Source organism: Pimephales promelas, chromosome 14 (assembly GCF_988280905.1).
Source record: "Pimephales promelas chromosome 14, fPimPro1.hap1.1, whole genome shotgun sequence".
NCBI classification, from domain to species: Eukaryota; Metazoa; Chordata; class Actinopteri; order Cypriniformes; family Leuciscidae; genus Pimephales; species Pimephales promelas.
In genome coordinates this window covers 5,643,476-5,671,125 of record NC_142782.1, presented here as the reverse complement: position 1 = coordinate 5,671,125, position 27,650 = coordinate 5,643,476, and the positions used below count along the sequence as shown (strand labels likewise).

Here is a 27,650-nt window from a genome sequence, read left to right as displayed (position 1 = left end):
AAAGAATGGGTCTAGTCCAACAAAGAGTTGGTGCCGCTTTGGGACCAATTTTCCTTGCCGAGAACCGGTTCTTTGGCTGTCGAAACACAAAGAACTGGTTTCGCCAGTAGGCATCGGCTCCGAACCGGCTCTCAAAATGCTTTGGTGGAAAAGCGGTAAAAGACAGGATTGAGTTGAGACCGATCTAGGGAAGACTACAATAAAAATTGTAATGTATTGAATGTTCACAGAAGCATAGCCGCCATAATCCTTAAAGGAAGAAGATTGGAACAACCAGGACTCTTCCGAAAACCAAACTGAGCAATCGATGGAGAAGAGTCTTGGTGAAGAAGCTGATGGTCACTCTGGTTGAGCTCTATGATCATATAAGGAGATGGGAGAAACTTACAGAAGAACAAACATCATTGCAACACTCCACCGATCTGGGCTTTATGGCAGAGTGGCCAGACTCAAGCCTCTCCTCAGTGAAGACACATGAAAACCCACTTGGAATTTGCAAAAAAAAAAAAAAAAAAAAAAGCACCTAACGGACTCTCTGACTGAGAGAAACAATATTCTCTGGTCTTATGAACCTCGGGTCCAAGCGTAATGAATGGAGGAAACCTGGCACTGCTCATCTTCAGCACAATACCATCCCAACAGGAACGTGTGGTGGAGCAGTATCATGATGGGGGTGTGTTCCAGCGGCAGGGACTGCGGGACTCGTCAGAGTAAAGGAAAGCTCAATGCAGCAAAATATAGAGTTAGCCGTACAGAGCATTCAGAACCTCGGACTGGGCCAACAGGAAAATGTCCCGAAACACAGCTAAGATGATACAAGAGTGGCTTATGGACAACTCTGTGAATGTCCTTGAGTGGCCCAGCCAGAGCCTGTGCTTAAACCCAATCAAACATCTCTGGAGAAACCTGGAAATGTCTGTCCACCGACAGGCCTTGGCCAACCTGACAGAGCTTAAGAGGATCTGAGGAGAACAATTGCAGAAAACGAATGCGCAAAGCTTGTGGCATCATACCCAAAACAACTTTCTCTCTAAAGGTGCTTTAACTAAGTACCGTGTTAAGGGTATGCATACTTATGCAATGTAATCATTTCAGATTTTCCGTTTTAATAAATTTGTAAAATTGTCATAAATATTTTTTTTGCTTTGTTATTATGGGATGAGGAGTGTAGATTGATGTGGGGAAAAAAGTCATTAAAAAGGAAAGGTTAAAGCCGCTTAGCATCAGGCTGCAACAGAACAAAATGAAGGGGTGTGAATACTTTTGTAAGGCACTGTAAACCACTACTTCAGTTTTATTTTGATTACCAGTGCATCCCCATTGGTTTATTTGAATGTTACGTTTGGATTGAATTAATTATTAGCTTTTCATGAGCTCATGAATGCCTTACAGTTCCCTTATGCACCTCTGGTCTGGGAAACCCTGTTTTTAAAGGGATACTTCACCTCTGGAAAGATGCATGTATATTTAAAATGGGTCATTTATGTAGAAGAAATGTGAAATTATTTTTGAATTTGGAGCTTTCTAGACTGAGAAAAGCCAGAAAATGTATTTTTGGCTTATGTGGATGAAAGACAACCACTCCCAGAATGCACTTGCTTCGCTGCCTTAGGAGGCCACGCCTACCGGTAACAGAGCGCAGTAGTTAAACAACAAGTCTAGGCTACTAGCGAGCGTCTGTGATGAGTCTGCCCGGGATTTCGAGATCACCCAAAATGTCCAGGATTCGGCTTTTGCGTTCTACAGTCGGCATTCATCACGTTTACTGTGGCGAGCGGGACGAGTGAGGGCCGCGGGAGAACGGCGCGAGGCCGGTGGAGTGATTACCGATGAGCGACACCTGTGAGACGCACCGGTCTCGTATCTCTTACGGAGGAGCGGGAATTTTCTTAGCAATATTAAAACACACATCAACCGATCACTTGTTTAGCGTTCATGTAAACACTATATTTAGATTCATCAATCGGAATGAATTCAGTTAGACTGAAACAAAAGCTGTGCATGTAAACAATGAATGGCGACTGCAGAAAGCAAAAGCTGAATCCCGGACATCGACGGCCGGACAAGTCCAGGAAAAAGAGGATGGTAACCCCTACTACTCAGCTTTCTCCACAGAACAAGAGCCTGCTAGCTTAGCTTCCAAAAAAAGATGGCCGACACTGTGAGTTCATTCTGTGAGTGAGAGCTCCCTCTATGGGCGGGTAGAGAACATGCAGGACAGACCTGACTACTGACTGTAGTCTTTAGCCTCTGGACAAAAAATCCTCAGATGACGCAAAAAACTTTTTTCCAGACAAAAAATACGTAAATCTCTCGTCTCAGGGGGATTTGAGGGTGGAAATTCGAAAATACTACAAGTTTTCTACAAATACAAAGCTAAACGCTAAATCCTGAAGTATCTCTTTAAGCATTTCCCACACACGTCATTCTCCAAGGGGCACTTAATCCGTTTAGTTTTTGTAACAAATTAGAAAAGACTGGGACAAAATGTTAATTTGTAGTTAGTGACCTTAATTTGTCACTCAGGCTAGTTTAGTTTTCAGCATTTCTATATTTTCTCTATTTCTTTAAAAATCTTTTTCTTACAATGACTTGAGTAACTTTGTTGAATGATTAAGCTAAATAAAAATATACATTTTGGTTTTGTTTCAAAAGTCCAATTAAACAAAAGATTGTTTTCTCTAGCAGTGGTTTTGCATGTAGCTATCCAACAAATGTTGTTTCTTTTTGTGTGTGGCATTTAATGTGCATAAGACTGTATTTTGTTTTATTAGGATCTTAGGACAAAGCCTGAAAGCATTATGATCTCACCCAGCAGGTCCATTTGAGACGGCTCTTCAGTGCAAAAGCGCAACCTGTGTCCCAAGCTTCCCTCAGCTTCTTCTCCATCTTCCTCCTGCTCCTCATCCTCTCCCTCTCTTCTCTCCATCTCCACCCCTTCCTCTTCCTCCCACTCTTCCTCTTCCACAGAATAACTGCAGCTGATTGGCTCTCTGAAGCTGACCCTGGCGGTGCTGCTGCGGACAGGTGTTGTGGGGAGGTCTTCGTCTTCAGTGACAACCGGAAGGGAATCCGAAGGCGTCAGCGAATCAGACGGATCGAAGAAAACAGGGGGCGGAGGAGGCGGAAAGGAGTCGGAGTCGTTTAGATCATCAAACGCATCTGAAGACTCAAGTTGAGAGGAAATTCCTATGAGGAAGCAAAGTGAGAAATGCAGCTTCAGACATGATAAATGATTCATTGTTTGAATTAATTTGACTCCATGACATCAAGCAAACCTGTATGACCGCTCTCTGCGATGTTCCCACAATCCTTTGCAGTGGAAGTCCCCCTAGATGTGCAGTTTGGTGGGAAAGGACCAAATTCAGCATATCCGTTCAGCTCCACTGTAAACTCCAGAGCGTCTGACCGGCCATTCATTTGGTGTGTGCTGATGCTCAATTGGTCCTTGCAATGTAACGCTGCCCTGTCATTGGCTACTAGACAGAGCTGAGAGGAAAGTTGTGAGTGTTGTGTGTGAGTTTGTCCATACGGTGGAGGTTCTCCATTCGGTACAGGAGGGAATGAAGTGTGAACACCTGCAAAATGACCAACGGCATAATTAGTGATGCTTCTGACTACGAACACTGTCAATAGTATGTACTGATGGCGCTTTTCCAATTTACAAGTTATAGTTCACCACAAAACCAAAGGACACAATTGCTAAATTTGCGTCAATTTGCGTCATCCGCGAGGACTAGAAATGACGCAAACTCTGAATCAACATGCACCAATGCTACAATTTTCTATATGTCATAATCATTTGTTAACAACTATTCATTACTTGAATACAATGAGCTCATTGTTTCTGCCTTAAATTATTACATTGTTTAAATTAGTAAATTTTTTTAGCTAACTGTGATTTGTATATGTACAGGTGAAAGTCGAAAAGTTTAATTTGCGTGAAAAACGCACCTCATTACAAAATCTTTTTATTTGTGTGGATTAGTTGTGTATTTGCATTGATTCTCTGTGTGAAAAAGTGTTTTTTTCTCCTCCTAGTTGTGACAATTACCGATCACAATTTGTTATTGAGTCTATTGTGTGTAGCAGGTGTTTTATTTTTTTTGGTGAACGAATTTCATTGTTGTGTAATTGTTGGTTAGACTGGGCTAATTTATTACATTAAATGATTTTGGTGGATTTAATTCTGTCTGGCGCCAGAATTTTGCTTGTGAGTAATTTAATGAATTATTTTCCAATAAATAAGTATGGTTGCCACCGTTACAATATCGTTCAAAAGTTCACTTATTTCAGGAATTCAACTTAAAACGTGATGATTATGGCTTACAGCTTATGAAACCCCCAAATTCAAAATTAGAATATTGTGAAAAGGTTTTCATAGCTGTAAGCCATAATCATCAAAATTTCAACAAATAAAGACTTGAAATATCTCACTTTGCATGTATATAATGTATCATTTTCACCTTTTAAGTTGATTTACTGAAATAAATGAACTTTTGCATCTGTATATTTCTGAAATGCATAACTAAGACAGTTACGTCTGATTACAGATCACTATAAATTGTAATTCTGTAAAGCTGCTTTGAAACAATGTGTATTGTGAAAAGCCCTATACAAAAAAATGTGGATTGAATCGAATTGAAAAAATGCACGACTGTCCATTACTTTTTGGTTGGTAAATTTTGAAAGAAGTCTCTTGTGCTCACCAAGGCTAGAAATTTATTTGACCCAAAATACAGTAAAAACTTCTGAAATATGATTACAGTTTAAAATAACTGTTGTATATTTAAAAAATGTAATTTACACCTGAATTTTTAGCAGCCGTTACTCCAGTCTTCAAGTGTCACATACTGAAGTCAACATGCAGATGTCATTTTTTTTGTTGTTGTACCTAAACACTAATCATCTTGTCTGGAAACTTTTTTAAATTAGCATATATTAAAAATAATAAATAACGCATACTTACAAATGTACTTTACAATTTAGAAAATTATTTTTAAAAATGTATTACAATAATGCAAATTTGGGAACAAACGTGCTTAATTGTGCTTAAATCACCATTAAGATGAAAGAGAATTACTAAAATATTTTTTTTTAATTAAAGAATGAAAATTCAGGGAGAAAAATTCTCAATCCCCACTGAGAATAAATAATAATAAAAAAATGTATAAAATGTGATTTTTTTTCAATAGCTCCATTCTCACAAAATATAATTTATTGATTTTTCTATTAATTTTGTAGTAAAATATGACATTTCTTGCAAGATTTAGCAACATTTTATTTTTCCATGGTGTGCTTAGATTTAAAAAAATAACGTGTATGTGTGAAGCGTCATAAATGTAAAAAAAAAAAAATGTAAACAATAACATCTGTACCTTTGCTCTTCAGTGGAAAATGACCCCCATTCTCTGTTGTAGTAGTTGCTATGACTGCATTCTTCTTTGTGCTAGCTTTAGAGGCGGCAGCAGGGACACTGGTTCCCCCCTGTGGCCGTGCTGTGGAACTATGCTGCGGATTCTGAATTAGTTTATGTGACACGGATTTGCTCTGTAGGGCAGAATCGCAGGAGTCGGAGTTGTCTGGGTCTTCCCCCAGCGAGCAGGAGCGTGAGCAGAAGATGAGTCCGCCGCGGGGCAGGAAGGGTCTGCCCAGCAGGGGGAGCCGACAGCAGGCACAGCTGAAACACGCTTCAGAGGCGTGCCAGTGCTGGCCCTCGTATGTCATCTGGCCCTGATCTATACCTGCAGACACACAGAGAGAGAGAGAGAAAGAGGGAAATCAAACGTCACAGCACTCAAAATCCTTCAACCATGTAACGTCTCAATCAGGAACCACAGCATTTTTCTGTAATTGCTCAGCTTTTTACTGCCAGAATTAACGAGGAATGTACTGCATCTCCAGCAATTACATAAAATGACTTCAGTTCATGTTAACGCACCTACAAAGGTCTAGCAGGCAAGTGAAAAAATGTTGTATAAATGCAACTAGGTCATTCTTTTGTCAAGTCAAGTCACTTTTATTTATAGCGCTTTTTACAATACAGATCGTTTCAAAGCAGCTTTACAGAGATAACAGGAAAATAGTGCAACAAAGGTTGTTTCCAGAAGAAAATAGCATCACAGTCCAGCTTAAGTAAGTTCTGTGATGGTTCAATTTTGTTGTAAAAAAGTTATTAATTTAGTTCATTTATAGATATACCGCAATGTCATCATCCAGCTCAGTTCAGTTCTCATATAATGCAGGCAGATCAATATTATTGTTGAATATTAAATTAAATATCCCCAACTAAGCAAGCCAAAGGCGAAAAAGGCGACAGTGGAAACAAACCAAAACAAAGTCAGTGACAAAATATATAAAAGTTCTCCTGTTATATACTTTTGATATACATTTGACATACTTTTGATATACTTCCTGTTATATATTTTTGATAAACATTTTGACACACTTCTGATATACTTCCTGTTATATACTTTTGAAAGTATATAACACTTAAGGCATAAACTAGCATTGTTTTGTCAAAGACTTTTTAAATGTTTTTGAGGAAGTATCTTTATGTTCACCAAGGCTGCATTTTTTTTTATCCAAAATACAGTAAAAGCAGTAATTATGAGAACTATTATTGCGATTTAAAATGACTTGTCTGTTATATTTTAAAATGGAATTTATTCCTTTGATCAAAGCTGAATTTTCTGCATCATTGCTCCAGTCTTCAGTGTCACATGACCCTTCAGAAATCATTCTAACATGATGATCTTCTGCTCAAGAAACATTTCTTACTCAAACGCTGTTTTAGAGGGTATACTTAGCACTTGTTAAGAGTTGATCAAAATGGTTGGATGCATTAAAAAGCTTAGCGGTACACTTCGGGTTTAACCCTCAACCGGGTCATGGGGTCTATACGACCCCAATCGACTTTTACTTGATAAAAAAAAGGGTTCCCTTCATCTCAGTGGATCATAACATCATAACCTGTCAGTGTCGTTGTCGTGACAACTTGACATTACTAAGACAACACAACCTGTCATAAACATGACATAGCTGATTAATTATCAAACTTAAGAAACCACCTAGCTTTATGGGTTAATACATTTAACTGTCAGGTTGTTGGTTTTGACATTGGCTGTCATGAAGCCATTATAAAATTTTAATGACAAATTCAATCTGTACCACTGTAGCTGAGGTCACGAAAAATATTCATCACACAGTAATAATGCCTCATGACAGCCAATGTCAAAGCCAACCACATGACACTTTAATGTAATGTTAACCCATAAAGCTAAGTGGTTTCTTAAAGTTGATATTTAATCCGCTAAGTCATGTTTATGACAATTTATGTTGTCTTGGTAATGTCAAGTTGTTATAACAAAGACATCTTAAACAATGTCATATTTGCATTATAAATGTCATAATTGAGCGAAAGACACTTAATGACAGTTGTCATAAACATGCATAAAACCTTCTTCATATTCATGACATGTCATGTCATGATTATGAAGGGGTCATGTTAGTCTTATGCACACCCCTTCAAGTAAAGTGTAACCATATGGATATAGAGAGTAGTTTGTCTGTCCTCACCGATATGTTCTCCGCAGGTGTCGCAGTATTCGGCGTACAGTGACTCGTAGCAGCGGCAGCAGTAGGGCCGACTCTCTCTCATGATGTACCGCTGACCGCCCAGCGCCGCCTCACACTCAAAACAGCAGAAATGCTTCATGTGCCAGTGCCGCCCCTCGGCCTCCGTACACTCGTCCGCAAAGATGATCTGAGGGAGATATAGTCTAAGGTCATGTGTGTCAACTCTTAACTATCAAATTCAATTTTAGTTCATCTAATAAAATGCGATTTAAAGGAGTAGTTCACTTTTAAAAAAAACTTTTGCTGATAATTTACTCACCCCATGTCATCCAAGATTATCCATGTCCTTCTTTCTTCAGTTGAAAAGAAATTAAGGTTTTTGATGAAAACATTCCAGGATTTTTTCCAAATAATTGACTTCAATGGGAACCAAACGGTTCAAGGTCCAAATGAGAGTTTCAGTGCCGCTTCAAAGGGCTTTAAACGACACCAGACGATGAATAAGGGTCTTATCTAGCGAAACGAGCGGTCATTTAAAAAAAAAAATAAAACAGTTTAAGTTTTAAGCACAAATGCTCGCCTTGCTCTGTTCTCTGTTCTTGCTCTGTTCGTGACTCTCCTGTTCGAACTCGTTCATCAAAATGAACAAATCTTTTTTCGAGTCATTTGGTTCCTTCAACGAACATAATGAACAAAATGACTCGAAAAAAAGATTCATTCATTTTGATGAACAAGTTCAAACAGGAGAGTCAGACAGAACAGAGCAAGGCGAGCATTTGTGCTTATAAAACTTAAACTTCTTTATTTATTTTTGAAATGACAGATCGTTTCGCTGGATAAGACCCTTATTCATCGTCTGGTGTCGTTTAAAGCTGCATTGAAACTCTCATTTGGATCTTGAACCGTTTGGTTCCCAATGAAGTCCATTATATGGAGAAAAATCCTGGAAGGTTTCCATCAAAAACCTTAATTTCTTTTCAACCGAAGAAAGAAAGACATGGACATCTTGGATAAAATGGGGGTGAGTAAATTATCAGCAAAAGTTTTTTAAAAAGTGAACTACTCCTTTAACCTGTGTCTTCTGCAGAACACTAAGGCACATGTGTGATAAGCACTACCCAACGAATTCTGTCATCAAATGAATGAAAATAGAAACTGTGTGAACAATAGAAGGCTAAGAGCTGAAGTGCGGCGTTCACCTCGTCGCAGGCCTGGCATCGGGGTTTGATGTGCTCAGCGTGGTGCCGCCCGCAGTAGATGTGTCCTTCCTGGTAGAAGTAGATGAGGTCTACCAGCAGCTCGTTACAGGAAGCGCACTGGAAACACTGAGGATGCCAGCAGGAGCCGTGACCCGCACGTGACGCAAACACCGCTATGTCACCGCCGCAAATCTGCCTTCCACACTGATCAACAGTCAGAGAGGAGAGGGAAGGGGAAAAAAGAAAAGAGAAGAGAGGTTTAGAAAGTCATACTGTAATTACAAGTTGGAAACTCAGCATTTTATGGAAGCCCTGACCGCTCCCACATGACCGCTGTGATGTCATATAACAACCAAGTGTAAAGGAGAACTCCGGCGCAAAATGAACCTTTGGTCTAATTACACATCGGTACCTAGTCAACCGTTCTCTGAGATTTGTTTTCATGATAATCGAATGTAAAGAGTTTTATCTCTAAAAACTGTTTAGCGTATAATGCTAGTAATGGGGGCATATAATAAGTAAAAAGAAATTGCTAGTTTATACCAAGGCTCAAAATAGTTAACTTCGTGTATACAAACAGGGGCCATCTTAGAAAACAGTCTCGACAAGTCAAACCACGAGTGAGCTGAACTGTATGAACGGCGTTCGGGGATCGACTTATCGAGACTATTTTCTAAGATGGCTCCTGTCTGTATACACAAAGTGAACTGTCTTTATAATGTATCTTCTTATTAAACGGTCTGTACACTTACAAAGTTCTCAATGCTTCGTTTTGCATGTATGGACCCTCATTATGTTTCTGTCTTAGTGTGGGGCTATTTTGAGCCTTGTTAGTGGTATAAACTAGCGATTTCTTTTTAAATTGTAAATGCCCCCAGTACTAGCATTATATGCTAAACAGTTTTTAGAGATAAAACTCTTTACATCCGATTATCATGAAAACAAATCTCAGAGAACGGTTGACTAGGTACCGATGTTTTATTAGACCAAAGGTTCATTTTGCGCCGGAGTTCTCCTTTAAGATCCCACTTTTCTTCACTGTATTGATTTATTTCATCCTGAAACAGGAAGTTTGTGCAGGACACATTGAAAAAACTCCCCCTTTTTTATTAGCCATTAGCCTTTAGTTTATATCATAACGATTATTCATGATTTTCTGCTTCAGAGATTAAAAATTATCCACCTTTCAGAGAAAATAATAAAACAATAATTCAAAAACAAAATAAAGCTCTATGATGTAATGTTTGAAAGCAAATAAATTAAGATAAATATCATGCATATTTTCATACTGTTGTACTACAAAATATTTGTATATAATAATATATCTTATTTTACAATACAATAAAATGATTACTATAGTAAATTAATATTTCTTTTAATACTTATTTTTATAATTTAATAAATAAAATTAATTTAAATAATATTATTAATTGTACTGCAGCTAATTTATTGCTATTGCATATTAAATAAATATTTTATAGTACAATAGTGTTATTACTATAGTTTTCTTTAATGACTAAATAATAATTATATAATTTAATCAAATAAAAAAATATATATATTTCATGCCCCCTGTCCCCAGGAGACAAAAAAACCCTGTAAAGTGCAGGATGAGTCATCAATATTTTTGTCAATTTCTTTTTATGAAAATACTTATACATTTCAAATGTTTATATAAAACAGAATTTAGTTAAACTAGGTGTACATTCCTAGACTAAATAATAGTTTATCCTGATTTGTATCATCAATAATTGAAATTATTTCTTGAACATAAAAAAAAAATCATTAACAAGGTTGTAAAAGGGTGAATACACGTCAGCTTCAATACACGTCTAGTATAGCCTAGAAATCTAGACGAACCCTAGCGGCAGCAAAAATGATTTCGCAGCCAGTGTGGCCTAGCAATTCTTAATAGACGTTTTAGCTGGAAAAACCAAACTCCGGTCAGGCCAATCACATCGTGCATAGAGTCGGCGGGTGGGGTTAACATCATCGCGACAGAGTTGCAACAGTTCACTGCTACTTGAAAACAAAGAATGGCTGCTGCTGGCGAACAGCTGTCTTCGATTCGGCTTTGACCGCTACTCTGGATGATCAGAACAAAGAATGGCAAAAAAAAAAAGATGTGTTCGGAGTTTTGCCGAGTTTTACATGGGACACATTTATCACCTTCTTCTTTGCTCTGACTGGTTGTAGCACTATCCAATTGCATGCAGAGAGAATTTGAAAGACAACCGTTTATCCCGCCCCTCGGATTGAGCCCTGTCAATGATGAGTTCCCAGACCTAACATCTTGATATAGGTCTGGCATGCCAGGCTACGTCTAGACTAGTACCCTTTAACTTTGCTTTAACAGCACGTCTCTGTTCTTTAGCAGGGTGACACCTCATAATTAAAAAAAAAAAACTATTATAATATAAAGTCAAAATTAAAAACTTTACAAGTAGAAATATGAAAGAAAGATTACATACTATGTTCTGTGTTTGAAAAAAACTGGGTTTTCACATAAATCAACAAAACAAGACTTGTAATAATCTGCCTCTTCTCAACACAGTCACACCCTCTTGGCAGCTACTCATCATCTGGAGTGCATTATGGGTGTTGAAATGTGGCAAAACACATGAAATATTGCAGGGGGTGTATGGAAAGTATGCGGGTTTTATCTAGTACATATGGTATCTGACTTGGCACTGGCCAGACTGGAGTTTGAATTTATCACAGCATATCAAAAAGTTTCCAGAAGCCGCATGCCAGACGAGTGCCTCTTCCGCTCAAGTCGTTCTATGCACACTCTATACTTGGGCTGAAGTGGTACTCAGCTAAGTATGCGCTATTTCTGGACGAAGGAAGCAGTAAGTTCACATTTCAAGGTGATTTTACAGTTGCATCCGGACTGATCTCATCAGCAGACAGCGCCGTTTTTGTCGCTCTCTTTCTCTACCTGTTGACAGATGGCTCCGGTCATGGTGACTGGAAAAAGTCGTACGATGCCCCGGCCCAGATTCTCTCTCTTCCTTTGCTGGCTGAATAACTTCAATTCTTTTTTCTCTTCTTCATCCAGAGAGTTACAGTACTGAGGCTATACACACACACACACACACACACACATACATTTACAATACTGTTACAGCTCACGCAAGACCACCAGAGACTTATGCTACGTTCACACTGGATGCTAAAACTCACCAAACGGTTCGGCTCCGAAGGACACAAATATACGGCGACGATGATCCCCACGCCGCTGTTCTGCTCTCCAGAGTAAATACAGAGCGGTAACTCTCTTGATGAATGCTCGGTCGACATAAAATCAATGGCCGCCAACGGATTTCGATTCTGACGCGCGTAAATTTCGCTTCAAACTTTTGTTTTTACGTGCGCCAGTTTCGCTCTTGACACGCGAATTAACACAAAGTGGTCAAGTGTCAAACTAGACGAATTTGACGCGCGAATCGCGTCCGGTGTGAACGTAGCATTACAACATGACATTCTCAACATCATTAATGTATTCAGGCCAATATGAATGATGAATTCATGAAAAAATAATGTGAGTATATGTATGTGAGGGGTTGTACCTCGCTGTCATGGGCCGGCAGCTGGTGCAAGAGCTGTTTAATACGGTATCGTTCACCTGGACTGTTCACGTACGGAACCTTGTCCTCTGGAATACAGCTGAAGTACTGATAAACCTGTATGTACAAGAACACAAATACACACATATATTAGTGTGACAGATTATGTCTGGGGTCTTATGAAATCCTTTTTATTTTCCACCAAATTCCATTTCATTTTTTCCTAAATTCAAAAATTATTTCAATCAAATGAAAATGTATCAATTCCCTTTTGTAAGTTTTGTAAGTTTTATTAGTATTACTTTGAGAAATACATTCGACCGTACAATAGTAATATTTTTCCTAAAGTTAAACCAGTTCGCAAACCAGTTTAATTTGAACAGAAAAGCAAGCATGCGTGATTTGGCATGACAGCTCATTTGAATGATAAATAACCATTGCCTTACCTAATGCAGCAAAACAAATCTTTTATTGAAATTCTGAATTAAATATACATTTGCCTAGAAAGCTAAATCACTAAAAAGTAGGGCTGGGTATTGACACAAATTTTCGATTTCGATTCACAAGCTTGCAATTCGATTCGATTCGATATTGATTATTTTGGATATCAGTTACAATAAATGGCTATAATTTTTAAATTATAGCCATTGAGAAATAATTTTCTCAAGGAAATCAAATCTCTTAACTAATGCTGTAAACTGGGAGTCTAGTTGTAGCCTACTAGGCTTCGTTAGCCTAATATGAAGGTAATAATGAACTGTTTTGTAGCTATACAAACACTTAAATTACACTTTTATTTATTTTTATAATATAAGATTATATGAAATACAAACATTTAAATGGTGGCTGTCGTAAAAACTTGCCAGATTTATTCAAATATGCATTAAATATTGAAGAACATTAAGATTATAATGCATATGTAATATGGTGTATATATTTAGCAAAATGCTCCTCTCTAGAGTTATTTTTTTCTAGCTGACTAACGAGTTTATGTGGGTTTTCTGAGGTAATAACGATACATGACATTGATTACAAGCTGTTTAACTGACGTCTTTCCACAGTTGAAACGCTGATTGAGCGAATCAATGTGACATGATACGGATTTCGATAAGTTGTACTCGATCTTTTAACACACTTTCAGATGCTCATTCATGTTTATTTGGCGCTGTAGATGGTATTATTAACCCAGAAGTGAGATCAGCGCTGCTGCTTCTCTAGAGCTGCGCCAGAGCGATCTCACGCCACAGCGCCAAAACGCTATTTATGTTTTTGAATTTCTAAAGAAAATGGACGTAATTTGAAAATTGAGACTTTGTTTCATATCAATAGTAACAAAAAACAAAGATTATTGCGATTTGTTGGATGCGCGCAGCCGCTATACAACGTCCCATTCATTCAGATGAAACAGGATGACTAATCGATTCTTGAGATTTAAGAATCGATATTGGTTCGTAAAAATGAGAATCGATTAATATCGAGAAATCGATATTTATTACCCAGCCCTACTAAAAAGCTGTCACTCGTCTCAATTTATCGCGATCCCACAAAAGTTCCAAAGTTGGATTTAGAATTTTATATAAAAAAACAACAACTGTCCTGTTCAACAGACACCGACAAACGCTAACTGAACATGTTCAGTAGGGTGAAAACAAACCCAACAAACACCAACACGGGTAACACACCGATGCGACAAAACCCAACAAACATGTTTTTTGCCGTTTGTCTGTATGGTGTGAATTGGCCTTAAAAGCAATCAGATGCAGCAGCAGTCAGTGGTTTGAGTGAGAATATTCCAGGCTAGTCTCAAATGGCCAGGGCCCAGTCTTACACACACACTTTATATTTGATTGAACAGTTGAAGTTTAAAAGGATCATGAACTGGATTTTTAAATTTTATCATATTGTTGTCTGAGGTCAACTTATGACGTTTGCTTGGTTTTTACATTCAAAAACATCAAAATGCATAAGTAATAGGCTATTTTCTACCGTAGTTTTGAGCCTAGCTGAAAAACGCTCGGTTTATATGGGCGTCTCGCACTGAAGACTTGGAAGTAAACGCCCACTGCTGTGAGTGGACAACAGTTTTGCATATTATAATGAGTTTCAACTCACCCGTCAATCCACTTGAGGGAAATTGTTTTGAAAACTTCCAATGTTGTAAAATGGCAACCGGAATGATTCGCCCATACATGTTCGACCCAGTGTCTGTGTGTTGCACAATTCCTGTCAGATCCAATATTTACGGCACAGCACCGTTCTTTACTCGGTCTGCAAATCCTGTCTTGTTTACAAAACAATCCTCAGTGAAATGAAGCGAACAGACGGACAATATTTTACCTCATCAGCTGGAACGTATTAAAAATAAAGTTTATCCATACATTCCTATTGGAATCCAGAGGAAGCTTATGCAGCGACTGTCTTCTTCCACAACCAGGCACTGCACAATATTCTGTATTGCTCGGTAGATCCAGTTTGTCATCACGAGGTAGGAATCTACCTTATTTAGCTATGCGTGTAATGCGCGAATCGGTGGGCGGGGCTAAACTGGCTGTGTCGAAGTAGGCGTTGATCTTCTTCTGGTGTTTTGTCCTCTTTGACTTCATAGTTCACCACTAGTGTTGTCACGGTACCAAAATTTCAGTATTCGGTACCGATACCAGTTAAAATTCACGGTTCTCGGTACCAATTTCGGTACCAAAGCTTAGTTTAAATTTACATATATTTAAGTGTTTATCACGGTTACAAGTATGGAAACTGTACATTTGTATTATAAACACTTTAGAAAAAGATTAGATAAAATGACCTAAAATAAACAATATTATACACCAACACATTTTTAAAGTTGTTTGTAAAGTTTTAATCCATTATTTATTTAATGCACAATGAATTAAGTGAACAAACATTAACAATCAGGTGTTTGTAATAAATAACATTTTTAAACATTAATTAATGTTGTAAAAATATATTGTTCACTCAATGTGTTGATAACGAAGTAATGTTTATGAATGGTATCTTTGTAGCATTACCATAAAACATGTTTTATTTGACTTGACTGTCCTTTTATTAATCTAAAACTGCATTCATATTTAATTTTAAAAAGGCTTTTTAAACCTGCTGAGTTATAAAGGCAAGAATACGCCTAGAACTGGCACTGACATTAAATGACAAAACTAATACCATAGTACTCTGGTGTCGGGTAGATACTACTGTGCTCATGTACTCGTAAAACTACCCCGAAAGCACTTTAGAGGCCGTTCACATGTCGCGCGTGTTTTTTAATTATATTTTTGCGCGTGCTTATTCTGTCCAAAGCGCTTGCTCTCACGCGGCGTCTGTCGTTGCTATGCAACGCCAACGAGTTTTTATTAGGAGCGCGCTTGAATCGCGCCTATATTTGAAATTGCGAATTTGCATGTAATCGGCCTCTTATGGCAACGTGACATTAGCCTAATCCAAAATATTTCCATATGTGGCTCTTTCCTCCTTTCGTTTCAACAAGTGGATTCAGAGAGAGAGAGCATATCAGCGTTATGAAGAGGACGCAACTATGCACGTTTCAGACATCGCGTCTAGAACAGAACTGGACGAACCTGGTATTCGGTACCTAGAAAAGCTGGTACCGTAACATTTTTTTTTTTTTAGTACCGACTTGGTACCGAAGTACCGAGTTTTTTGACAACACTATTCACCACTTTGAAAAACGAGTCGTTTGCTGAAGCTGGTGTCAATAAAATCTTTTATTGGACTAAAAAGGACGTTTTCAGTTCTGAAACTTACAGGATATTCTTACTGTATAATAGGATGACCTCTTAGATGTCAAAAGCTCAAGGAAAATTTGATTTCTCAGTTCATCACCCCTTTAATACTTACAAGCACTAGTCCATATATAGATTTGATTAAGTATACAGCCCTAGTTTTGACTTATTGAACCAAATTTCATGACATTCGATGTTATACTGTCATTTTTTATGCGTTTTCCTCATCACAAGAATCATTTGTACAAAAAAACACGCATAAACTGATTAGTTGCTTAAACATGTAGGTGCAGTCTCTAATGGTCTAAATGGGCAGTTATTGGCCAGGATAAAATGAAATGCAGAACTGAACATCAACACTGGCGCTACACAGGACAGCTGAGGTGATGTTTTTGTACTTCTTAAAGATTGACAGCCTTGTTTCATTGTATGAAAAAGAGAAGCTTGTGTGGATTTAAGAGAGGCTGTGATTGGCTGATTCAGACCAACCGCTCACTTAACAGTTTACTTTGACGTCATCTATAGATTCACCTGTTCAGGCTTGATTCCGGGCGGTACCCAGGCGTATTCTTCCGAGGCGCAGCCCGAGTCGTCATCGGATATGGAGTGCCTCTGGAAGTCTGACACCAGCTTCATCATCATTCTCTCCAGCTGGCCGGGCACCGAGCGCACCACATGCTCTTCCCGCACACACTTACAGTGCACACAGATCTTCCTGTGGAAACAGGTCAGCAGAGGAGTGTTGAGTGGACAGGCTGGACACTGACAATCCAACCTTCCGCTCCTTTACAGCGGAGCGCTTTCATTCCTCACGAAAATCCTGAAGCTTTCAATCAGACAAATAACGGAGTGTTGTAAAATGCAATCTACTATAGCTAAACCTGAGGACGTGCTTTATATTAAACCATGTTAGTAAAAGCACATTAAAGGGTACATATCATGCTTTTAAATCATTCATTTTTACATAAAAATCATACATTTGTGATCAATATAAAACATAACTGCAATGCTTGGGACTGAATTCCTCATTATTATAGCTCCACAGGCCCCTTTTCTGATGTGCGTCTGTGAGCAACTCATTTTGAAGCGGTCTCTTTAAATGCAAAGTCAATTCCACCCCATTCAGCCATTTTTGTAGTTTGATTAGAGATATACGATTACACTGTATAGTGTTTTTTATTCGTTTTTTATTCATACGTTAACAAAATGTCAACAATGGAAGACTTGTCCATCAAGCCTTACATATTCGAGCGAGTTGAAAAAGACGACGACGAACCTGCAGAAAAACGTCTTCATATGGATGCAGTGGTATATAACTGTATTGTGTTGTAAGTGAAAGTCGATTATTTCTTGTTAAAATAAGCACACTGACAAGATAAATGACTACGGTCTAATCTTACCACTAAAAATCTGTATTGATAATATGATCAGAAAACACAGCAGCTAAATGACCATTGTCATGATGAAACTCAAGAACAATAATACTGCAGACGTGTAAGTTAATGTTACTTCAAAACAAAAACAAAGAAAGACAAAGGTACTGCTAAACCATGACCACCATGTGTTTTAAGAAAGTAAACTACTTTATTTTTTTAACGATATTTACAGCTTATCGAAATGCTCTGTTCATCGTCTCCAAAGATAGAAGGGAATTACCCTTCTTTCAGATGAAGTCGATCGGCAAACCCTTCTTTATACTGGCGGAGGTTGTTGAAGTGGGGATCCTTGAAGTGCTTCAGGTCACTACATCCAACAATCGAACTGAACATTTTGACTTGCCCTCTCGTAACTTATGCATCCTTGAGCTTGGACTACAAAATCGGAGCGAGAAATAATAATGGCGGATTGGTTGAAGTGTTGGGCCGGTAGTCAATGTCCTTATTTGTCAGTTCCGCTGCAAATACTGTGACGTAATTGTTAAAAATACGTCATATAGAACAGAAAAACCAGAACAGGCTGCAAAATATGACCAAAACAGAATATAAAAATAAACGAAGCACCTGAAGAGAATAATTTAAAATTTTCTGTTCTTAAAGACACTCCAAATGTACAACAAAATGCATTTAACGGTTAAAAAAGTCAGTCCCTCCAGGATTTCACGATTTTTTGTTGTGATTTTTGCGATCAAAATGACTGATTTTGTGGTGGTAATTTCCAAAAATTTGTGAAAAAATTTGCGATTTATATTTAACATTTACCATAATAGTATTCAGTTCTTCCAGAAAAACGCAGAGTTTTTTTTGTGATTGTTGCGGGTAAAAATTGATTGATTGTGCGGCCCGTTTTCTTTAAAAATGCGATGGAATATGCGGGATATTTATGCAATTTTATGCGATGAAATTGCAGGAATTTGCAAAAATTGAGGGAACTTGCAAAAATTGCGGTTTGATGAAAAAGAGAAAAAAAAGTGATTCCCCCAACATCCTGTTAATGTCAGAGTCATTTCTTATTATTTCCTTTGATAAGCAAGCATACTACAGCATAGAAAGTGCTGGGAATATTTAATTTCTCATCTTGTTTTATTTCAGACTGTAATGAGTGTAAATAAGGTGTGGCCCCTTTAAGAGCTGCGCGCTCCCTGTTGAACTCTCTGCAGTGTTATATGTGCGCCTCGAACACCCCATGTTTGCGGGTAATTTCTGTTTGATGCTACTTCTTTTATCTTATGTTGTTTATTAAGTAACGATGTGACAGTAGAACGTGTGACAGACAGAATACGAGTTCGATTTGTGAGATGTCAATCGCCTCCGTGAGTCTGTCTGGTGTCGCGTAATTGCGTCACTTCATAACGTTCCCATGGAAACAGGGGGAAATGGCTGCTCTTATGTGAAGCCAACGCAACATTTTTCAACTTTCTGATAAGATACATGTGACTTTTTTGCAACGAAAATGCAAGGATTATGAAATTATGCAAACCCCGCATATTTTGCACGTAAATCGGCAATTTATGTGGCGAAAGTGCGGCGTATTTGAAAAAATGCGGCCCCCGCATAAATATGCGGACTTTGGCTGATTTTGCATTGAATTCAGCGATCGCATAATCGCGTTTTTCTGGAGGGACTGAAAAGTGGATTTAGCATGATATGTCCCCTTTAAGCTGCAAAAGAGATACTGTTCACCAGGCGGCTTTCTGTGTGCGCACCGAGACGCACAAATGCAGATATTCAATATATTCGACGCGTGGGCTTCGTTCGAATATACGCCTAAACGGTCAAATATCAAAAAGTCAAAGTGACGTTTTGGGAAGTATTCTCGTAAACACAGTCTGTTTGTCTTAAGTGAGCATACACAGTTAAGAAAGAAGGCACTTGTGTGTAACAGTATATTGCATCAAAAATAACTTCATTTCAACTATTAATTTCCTTCTCTGTGGGCCTCGAGTCAGGTTACTAGTTTAACAGCGTATGATCTGTTGTTGTACGTCACACGCATCACACACATGACCAGTGTCGGCCAATAGTGAGCCTACGTGTGACGTAGCTCTACGCAATTACACTAGTTTAACTGACTCGAGGCCCAAAGAGAAGGAAATGAATAGTTGAAATAAAGTCGTTATTTATGTTTGTTTTTGCGCACAAAAAGTATTCTTGTCGCTTGATAAAGTTAAGATTGAGGCAGTGTAGTCACTCTGACTATTTTAACGATGCCTTTAATAACTTTTCGAGGCCGGCAAGTTTCAATTTCTCAATAAGCCTATGGAATAGTATGGAGGAGTGATCCAGCTCTCAGATTTAATCAAAAATATCTAAATTCGTGTTTCGTAGATGAACGAAGGTCTTACCGTACGTTCACACCGCCGCTGGCGAGAGCGGCAAAATTCGCTCTTGCCGCTCTGTTAACGACGCCGTGGAAAGATTCGTGGATGCTCTGATGCTCTTTTTTAAAACGGTATTTAAAGGGGCCACAAAGCAAACAAGCATGTCAGTCGTTATTTTTGCAGAAAATTGATCGATGGAAAGAACTTTAAAATTATAGTGACATGTTTGCTAACGAAATAAACAAATTAAAAGCCATGCGTGTGTGGTGTGGCTTGTGTGTTCATGGTTAAGTGCTATTACAATTTGCATTCTCGCTAAAAAAAGTGTTCTAGCACGAAAATCTTGCCTATAAATAGTGTTGCGCGCCCTCTTATCAAAATCAAATTATCAACCTCCTCTATTTTGCTTTGGAACTAATGTGGCCGGAACCAAAGTTTACAGCACTGCGTTCTCTGGGATTCTCTCAAACGGAGCACTTCTACATTCCGGTGGGGTTGCCGCCGAACCGCGTCATTGCTTATTACCATAAAGTTGAACTGATTTCAACTCTGCTCGCCGCTCTCGCCGTCCGAAACGCGCCGCACCGCTCTCGCCGGCTCTCAATGAAAATGAATGACTTTCGGCCACTTTGACGCTCTTGCCGGTGGTGGTGTGAACGTACAGTTACGGGGTTGGAACAACATGAGGGTGATTAAATACTGACAGAATTTTCATTTTTGGATGAACTATCCCTTTAACAGTTGACAGTAGCCATTGACTTTCATAGTGTTATAATATGTATGTGTGCGTGAACACGTTTTCAAATAATTTATAGCTAATTTAGTGTATATTGTGTAAAATAAATATTAATTTAATTTCAGCAATTGTTATTAATGCATTTTTAAAATAAATAGTGTGATATTGCGTCTTTTCAGTAGCAGCCCCCACTGTGGAATGCTCTGCTCTTCTGTATTAGATCTGCATCATCACTATCTGTTTTTAAATCAGAGTTTTCTTTATAATTTGCTTATAATCAATGAGGAAGTTTTATTACATTGTATTTTAGTAATTACATTGTATTTGTCAAGTTGTTCTGTTTATATTGTGCAGCACATTGGTCAACCCTGGTTGTGTATATAAATAACATTGCCATGAATCAGGTTTATAGCAGCCATCAGTCACCCTGCTTTCTAAGATGGTGGCACTAGAAATAAAGAAATCATTATCGGTCAAACACTACTCATGTATTAAAAAGAATCTCATTCTTAATTTCTGAATTTGGTCAAACCCAGTCACCAACATTCCTGAGCATCAGCTGACACAACCGATGTTCATGATACCTATTATTACTTCTCAAAACAGACAATCATTTCAGGCTGGTGATTCAAGCCTATAATATGTATTATATATTATAATATATAATATCAACTCATGTCGACTTTACGCTAAAATCAAATGTTGAAAGCAACCTTACAATCAAAATGAACATCTTTACATTCTAATCTGGGATGCAAATGGCATTTCATGTTGGTTTCTACATGTTGGTGTCCTAAAAACCTAATCAAACAACACATCTAATAAATTCACACATTTCACCAAAAAATCTTAAAATGAATAACACTGCATTGAAAGCAAATATCAACACACACACAGACACACAAGTTGTGCATGCAGACAGGCCTGTCCCACTGCATTGGTATCACACCTCACCCTGAATTAACCTGCTGTTGTCAAAGCAATTTAATTAATGGCATCTATTAATGACAACGTGACCAGCACAGCAGGTTCATCCATGGCAACTACTGGAACAATGGCAGAGTCACAGATCTTACACTTCACTACACAGCCAAACTCATGCCAACAAAAGCCCAGACATACACCAAATGACTATACACAATTAAAATCATAACCAACCTGCACTTTATTTTGCATAGAACCAAGATTCAATCAGTCATCATTTACTCTAACATTCTTCCAAACCTGTGAAACCTTGAAGAAAAAGATTTAAGTCAGTAGGGGCCAATGTTGTTTTATTTTGGACCCCATTGACTTTAATTGTCAGGACAAACATGAAACACTCTTCAAAATATATATTTTTGAAGATAAAGAAATTGATACAGGTTTAGAACAAAGAGAGAAGTAAATAATTATCTATGATTTTTTATTTTTAGGTGAACATACCTGTAATGCACAACATATGAAATAACAGTCAGACAAATCTAATATTTTGACACTAAATCTAAACAAAGTTTGCGCCATATGTAATATATCAGGATTTAATGGCTCATATAGTATGATATAGTGAGAATATGGAGCTTATACTTAAAAAAAAGTATTCAGATGCCCAAACTAAGCCGAAATATGCAATAAGGTGAAGTTGTTGGTATTTATATGGACAAAAAGTAAGATGAAATTATTAAATCCCTGATATGCAAATACATAATATTGAATTATTATAATGATGTGAAAGTCATTCTTACGTTAGCTTGCCTATACAGTTTGATATGTTTTAATACCACTTGAATTTCCTTGATGAAACAATTAGAAAATGTATTATTTGAACTTAGTAAGATCTTTATAAAGCCATAGCAATTTAAAATAAAGCACATCTTTCCAACCTTACTGCTTGAATAAATTAACAACAATAATCTCAAAAGCAACAGATTAAAAGAGAATGAACAAATACGTACAGAATACAGTTCAAGAATCAGCCAGAAAATGTCCAGGTGCGACACACTTTTTTTCTAATCCTAATCCTGTCCCACAACACAACAAAGCTCGTCCTCGGGCTGAGCGCTGCCAGAGACTGACGAGCGGCGGACGCGCGTGTCACAGTCTGACTCTGAAGACCCGCTCATTGGGCGGCACTGATGATATCACACCACTTGTGCGATCAGTTTACTCTCTATCTCATGATGAAAATGAGGTCAAAGCCCGGTCTTCAAGTCCACATGGAGGTGAGCGGGAATATTGTGTGTGGAAGGGGTGGGGGTTTAATCCTTCTCAGTACAGTTATGTGATAAGCGCTACTGTTCTCTTAAAGTCAGACATCAGTGCATTTTAATGGACAGCAGCGGTCATAATGTCAAATAGAGAAAAAGAAAGCAGATGAGTGCATACTAAACTAAACAATGTCACTATATCCAGACATTGTGAATATTGTATAAAACCTCAGATGGGTTTTGGTGGCATGGCACAAGCACAGATGGAAGACAAAAGCTGCTTTTCACTCTCTTTCTATCCACCACTCCATTACCAATCCCTTCTTCCCCTGAAAAGCTGCCACACATGGATGTCCACTGCCCAACTTGCTTGTGTATAGGGGTGTACATAAGCCTGACATGACACTTTCATAATCATGACATGACATATGTTATGAATATGAAGGAAGTTTTATGCATGTTTGTGACAATTGTCATTAAGTGTCATTCACTCAGTTATGACATTTTTAATGCAAATATGACAACGTTTGAGATGTCTTTGTTATGACACCTTGACATAAACCTGTCAGTGTCTTTGTCATGTCATATTTGCATTCAAAATGTCATTATTGAGCGAAAGACACTTAAAGATGTCATAAACATGCATAAACTTCATATTCAAGAGACGTATGTTATGAAGGTGTCATGTCAGTCTTATGCACACCCCTTCAAGTAAAGTGTTACCGTCTCTTCTGCTCACCAAGACTGCATTTATTTGATAAAAAAAAATAAGTTAAGACAATAACATGGTGAAATCAATTTAATATATTGATTTCACCATATTTATATTTTACTATATTTTAAAATGTAATTTATTCCTGTGATCAAAGCTGACCGTTACTAAAGTATTCACAGTCAACCACTAAGCACATCACACAAATCTTGAATAATAATAATACATAAATAGTATACAGCTCCACATAATCTCTGAATGAGAGCTAACAGGAAAGCTTACATAAATGGCATATTTTGTCCTATTGTTCCCAGAAGGGACAAACAAAGATTAGCACACTTCAAAAACTACACGGCTCAGGCATAAGCACTGGTCAACTGTTCGGCCATGCTGGTAAAAGCCATCCTGACCCAAGATCAACAACATGCAATCTGTTGCCAGATGTGTCCAGACTCTCGGTATGACTGCACATGATGATGTCACACACATCCGCCAATCCGGTCATTTATCCTATGCACACATATTTACACAGAAAACATTTGTAATACTGTGCCACACAGTCTATGATAAATCAAAGACGAGGGGTATGCAATGTCTCAACTCACACTGATAGGAATGAAGTCCAACTTTTCCAATGCTCTAATAGCTGAATGATGACTTTATTTGCACATTGGCACAGATCAATATTTGAATACTTGCAATACATTCAATACTGAATTATCCAACATATTGTGATAATTGTTAATCATGTTTTTATTTGGCAAGTTAATCGCTCCAGTAGGAAGTAAGCTTTCATGTCCTTTCTGCGACAAATAAGTTAGCAAAATTGCTATTTATCTACACAAATGAGTTATTTCAAACTTTTTAAATTAATTATATATATATATATATATATATATATATATATATATATATATAAACGATTCTCACTATTGTAAGTCATTGCTAAAAACATTTAAAAAAAAAAATTTTCTTAAAAATGTTTTCTTATATTGTGGCATTTAAATACAAACTACAAAAAAATATTATCTGTTAATTTAGCGACAAACTGTGAAAACATACCTTAATTAATTTTACATTACATTTTTTTTTCTTAATTACAAATCTGAGGACGCATATTTGCAAAACATTATTTAAAAATGAATAAGCACTCCAAACTCCAAACACACTTTTGCCAAAGTAACGCCGATACACATCATCATCATCATCACTGCTATTGCCATTATGATTGTCATTCTGAACAAACTTCCTGTCAGACTAGTTCAAACACAAAACTAAATTGAAACACTTCACAAGATCATAGGTAACTGAACACTGAGTATATTACCTGTGATCCTGACACGGCAAAATCCCCTTTTAAGAGTTGTAATATGTTGAACTGTTCAGACCTAAGGTGGTTAAAGCAAGTATAGCCATTCTTCAATGACCTGGTAGTGAACAAAACGTCATCCCGCTGGAGCCGAGTCAAATAACAGTGGTCTCTATTGCTCGACTCTTCCCCCTCAGGCCGCTGAAGCCAACACTGATCCCAAACAATAGATTCTCCCTTCACAAGCCCTCCCCTCGGTCTCCTCCCTCGCCAACATGTTTCAGATTTCCCTTTTCAAACACGTTCTCTATAACAGCTCATGTGATAGGAAGGATGTACAGTGTGAAGCTGCGTCTCGTTTGACGCTTTCATCTTAAAGGAATATTCTGGGTTTAATACAAGTTAAGCTCACTGGACATCATTTACCGCACAAACTAATGTCCACTTGTCCCTCCTTTTCTTAAAAAAAAAGGTTTATAGCAAAGGCTTATTCGCAAACAGTAAAATACTCAAGTAGAGCCACTAGATGTCAACTTTATGCATAAACTTCAAACTTTATCATTTTCATGTGAAACATTTACACAGAAAAACCTTTTCTGTGTAAAGTTACATCCAATTTTACACCTCTATTGCCATGACAACACAATGCTATAAACACTAAAATTACGGTAAATATTATTAGGGATGAACCGATATGAAAATTTAGGCCGATAATGATAACCGATAGTTCTTTATTTTTGAACGCCGATAACCGATATATTGGCTGATAGATCTAAATCCAAAGTTTTATATCATTTTGAGAGCATGATTACAAAAACAAAGCCTCACCATTAAAATCCATGTCCCAAGCACACGACACAATTATAATATTCACATAATAATTTTTATGTAACCTACTTAATTCACATTAGAATTATAATTCACATTATAATTTTTATGTGACAGACATTTTTGAATGGATTTCAATCATATTTCAAGCAATTCAACACTAACATGGCGAACAGTGCGCATCTGAAGTGTCTCAGCTGACGGAAACAATCCATTATTTATCGGCTTTAATATATTGACCAAAAAAATGACCGATATTTCTTATCGATAGCGGAAAATTGTTTCCGCCACAGAAAAAAAAAGATAACTGCGACTTTTTCATCTCACAATTCAGACTTTTTTCCTAAGAATTGTGAGATTTAAACTAGAGCCAGGCCGATATTATCGGCCGATATTAGGCATTTTCCAAACTATCGGTATCGGCAGTTATGATGGCCGATAAATGAATATTTCAAATTAAAATAAAAACGGACGAAACACGCTTCAACCATGTCATGAGTGTTTTGCTGCTGTTAAATAATCCGAGAGTGAAGCGGAATGAGCTAGTAATAGTTGCGTTACGTTGTTACAGTGTAGTTGACTGACTGTCCTTTTAACTTTCGACAATGTGACTGAAGTATTTCTTTAATAGCGTGTGGCAGTTATAGCAATGAGACGAATAATCTCTCCTTGGCCTGTTGAAAATGTTGAAAATATATTGAAAATGTATATTTTACAATTTGCAGTATGACATTATCCATTGCTAAATTATGGCTCATCATAGACTAGTTAACCACAAAACTAGCTAATGCCACTATCATCAGTCTGTTCTGTTGGGGCAATAAAAGAAACAAGTTTCTTTTTAAAATGAATTATCATATTATTTTAGTTAAAACTCATAAATAACTACAAATAACTAATGTTAGGGAAATCTGTTAATGTTTTGTTGCGCGTTTCTGAAATAAAAATATCGGACGATATATCGGAATATCGATTTTAAAACCTACAAATATCGGTATCGGCCTTCAAATTCCTTTATCGGTCGGGCTCTAATTTAAACTCGCAATTGCGAGAAAAAAAAGTCAGAATTGTGAGATAAAAAGTTGCAGTTATCTTATTTATTATTTTTTTTCTGTGGCAGCAACAATTTTCCATAGTGATGTGCTGAAGAGTTGCAAACGTAAAAGTGAGTAATCAAAGGATCCGGTTTAAAGAACAGATGGACACTGAAACTGTGGGTTTCATGGTGGCAGCAATAAGCGGTTGAGTAATAACAGCCTGGCTCTTCACTGGTAATTCAATTATTATTATCCTGCCAGACTCAGGCCAGGCCAGACTATCATGGCCAGGAGCTCACTGGTAACTCAATCAAATTCTCACTAGAGCTTGACAACCTCCAGGACAACTGCCTTGGACAACATCTTAATGTGTACTACAGCAGACACACATGTTCTCTCCGGTGCTTGCTCTCAGCTGGCACAGATTCTGGGGCCGATCTATCATTCACAGGCTTTTCGTCATCCTGGCATGCAAAATGCAAAAACCTTCTAGCTAAATCAGACCTAATTAAGTCACAAAATATGGACTTTTGGGGTGTTTTAAAATGAATTTTGGCCCAGTAAATAATGCAATTAAGACTTTATGGTCATTTCAGTTCATGCTGATAAATTCAGGGTGGGAAATTAACGTTTCTTCTCCATCCACAGTTGCCGTTGAATCAAAGATTGTGGCACCCATTTCATTTTTTGCTGGTCCCACTGCAGGGGTCGGCAACCATTTTGACATGAAGTGACATTTTTCCTTTAGTTTGTTTGTTTTCAGGTTTAAATTACACTTTGAATTATATCTTTAAAAAAATAAGGGCAAGAACTAATACAAAAAATAGATGTAAGGGGAAATTATGTAATAATTGTGATAAGGAATTGTGATATTTCACTCAATTTGAATAATTTGTGTATGTAATATTTAAACTATTGTATATCAGAAATGTGTGCCTTTGTAATCATGCATGTACATATTTAACTGTCTGTTTATCTTGTATG

General features: G+C 37.5%; 1 protein-coding gene across 1 annotated transcript in view; it reads right to left on the bottom strand.

Annotated features, from left to right (window-relative positions):
* prickle3 (prickle homolog 3) overlaps positions 1–27,650 on the bottom strand; it is a 52,826-nt gene that overhangs the window by 3,379 nt on the left and 21,797 nt on the right. The window contains exons 3-10 of the mRNA XM_039688967.2: positions 16,633–16,816; positions 12,350–12,463; positions 11,719–11,856; positions 8,778–8,981; positions 7,579–7,765; positions 5,379–5,744; positions 3,279–3,578; positions 2,812–3,189 (exon numbers count right to left, since the gene is read on the bottom strand). Coding sequence (XP_039544901.2) covers positions 2,812–3,189; positions 3,279–3,578; positions 5,379–5,744; positions 7,579–7,765; positions 8,778–8,981; positions 11,719–11,856; positions 12,350–12,463; positions 16,633–16,816 — 1,871 coding nt within the window. The remainder of the gene's footprint in view (positions 1–2,811; positions 3,190–3,278; positions 3,579–5,378; positions 5,745–7,578; positions 7,766–8,777; positions 8,982–11,718; positions 11,857–12,349; positions 12,464–16,632; positions 16,817–27,650) is intronic.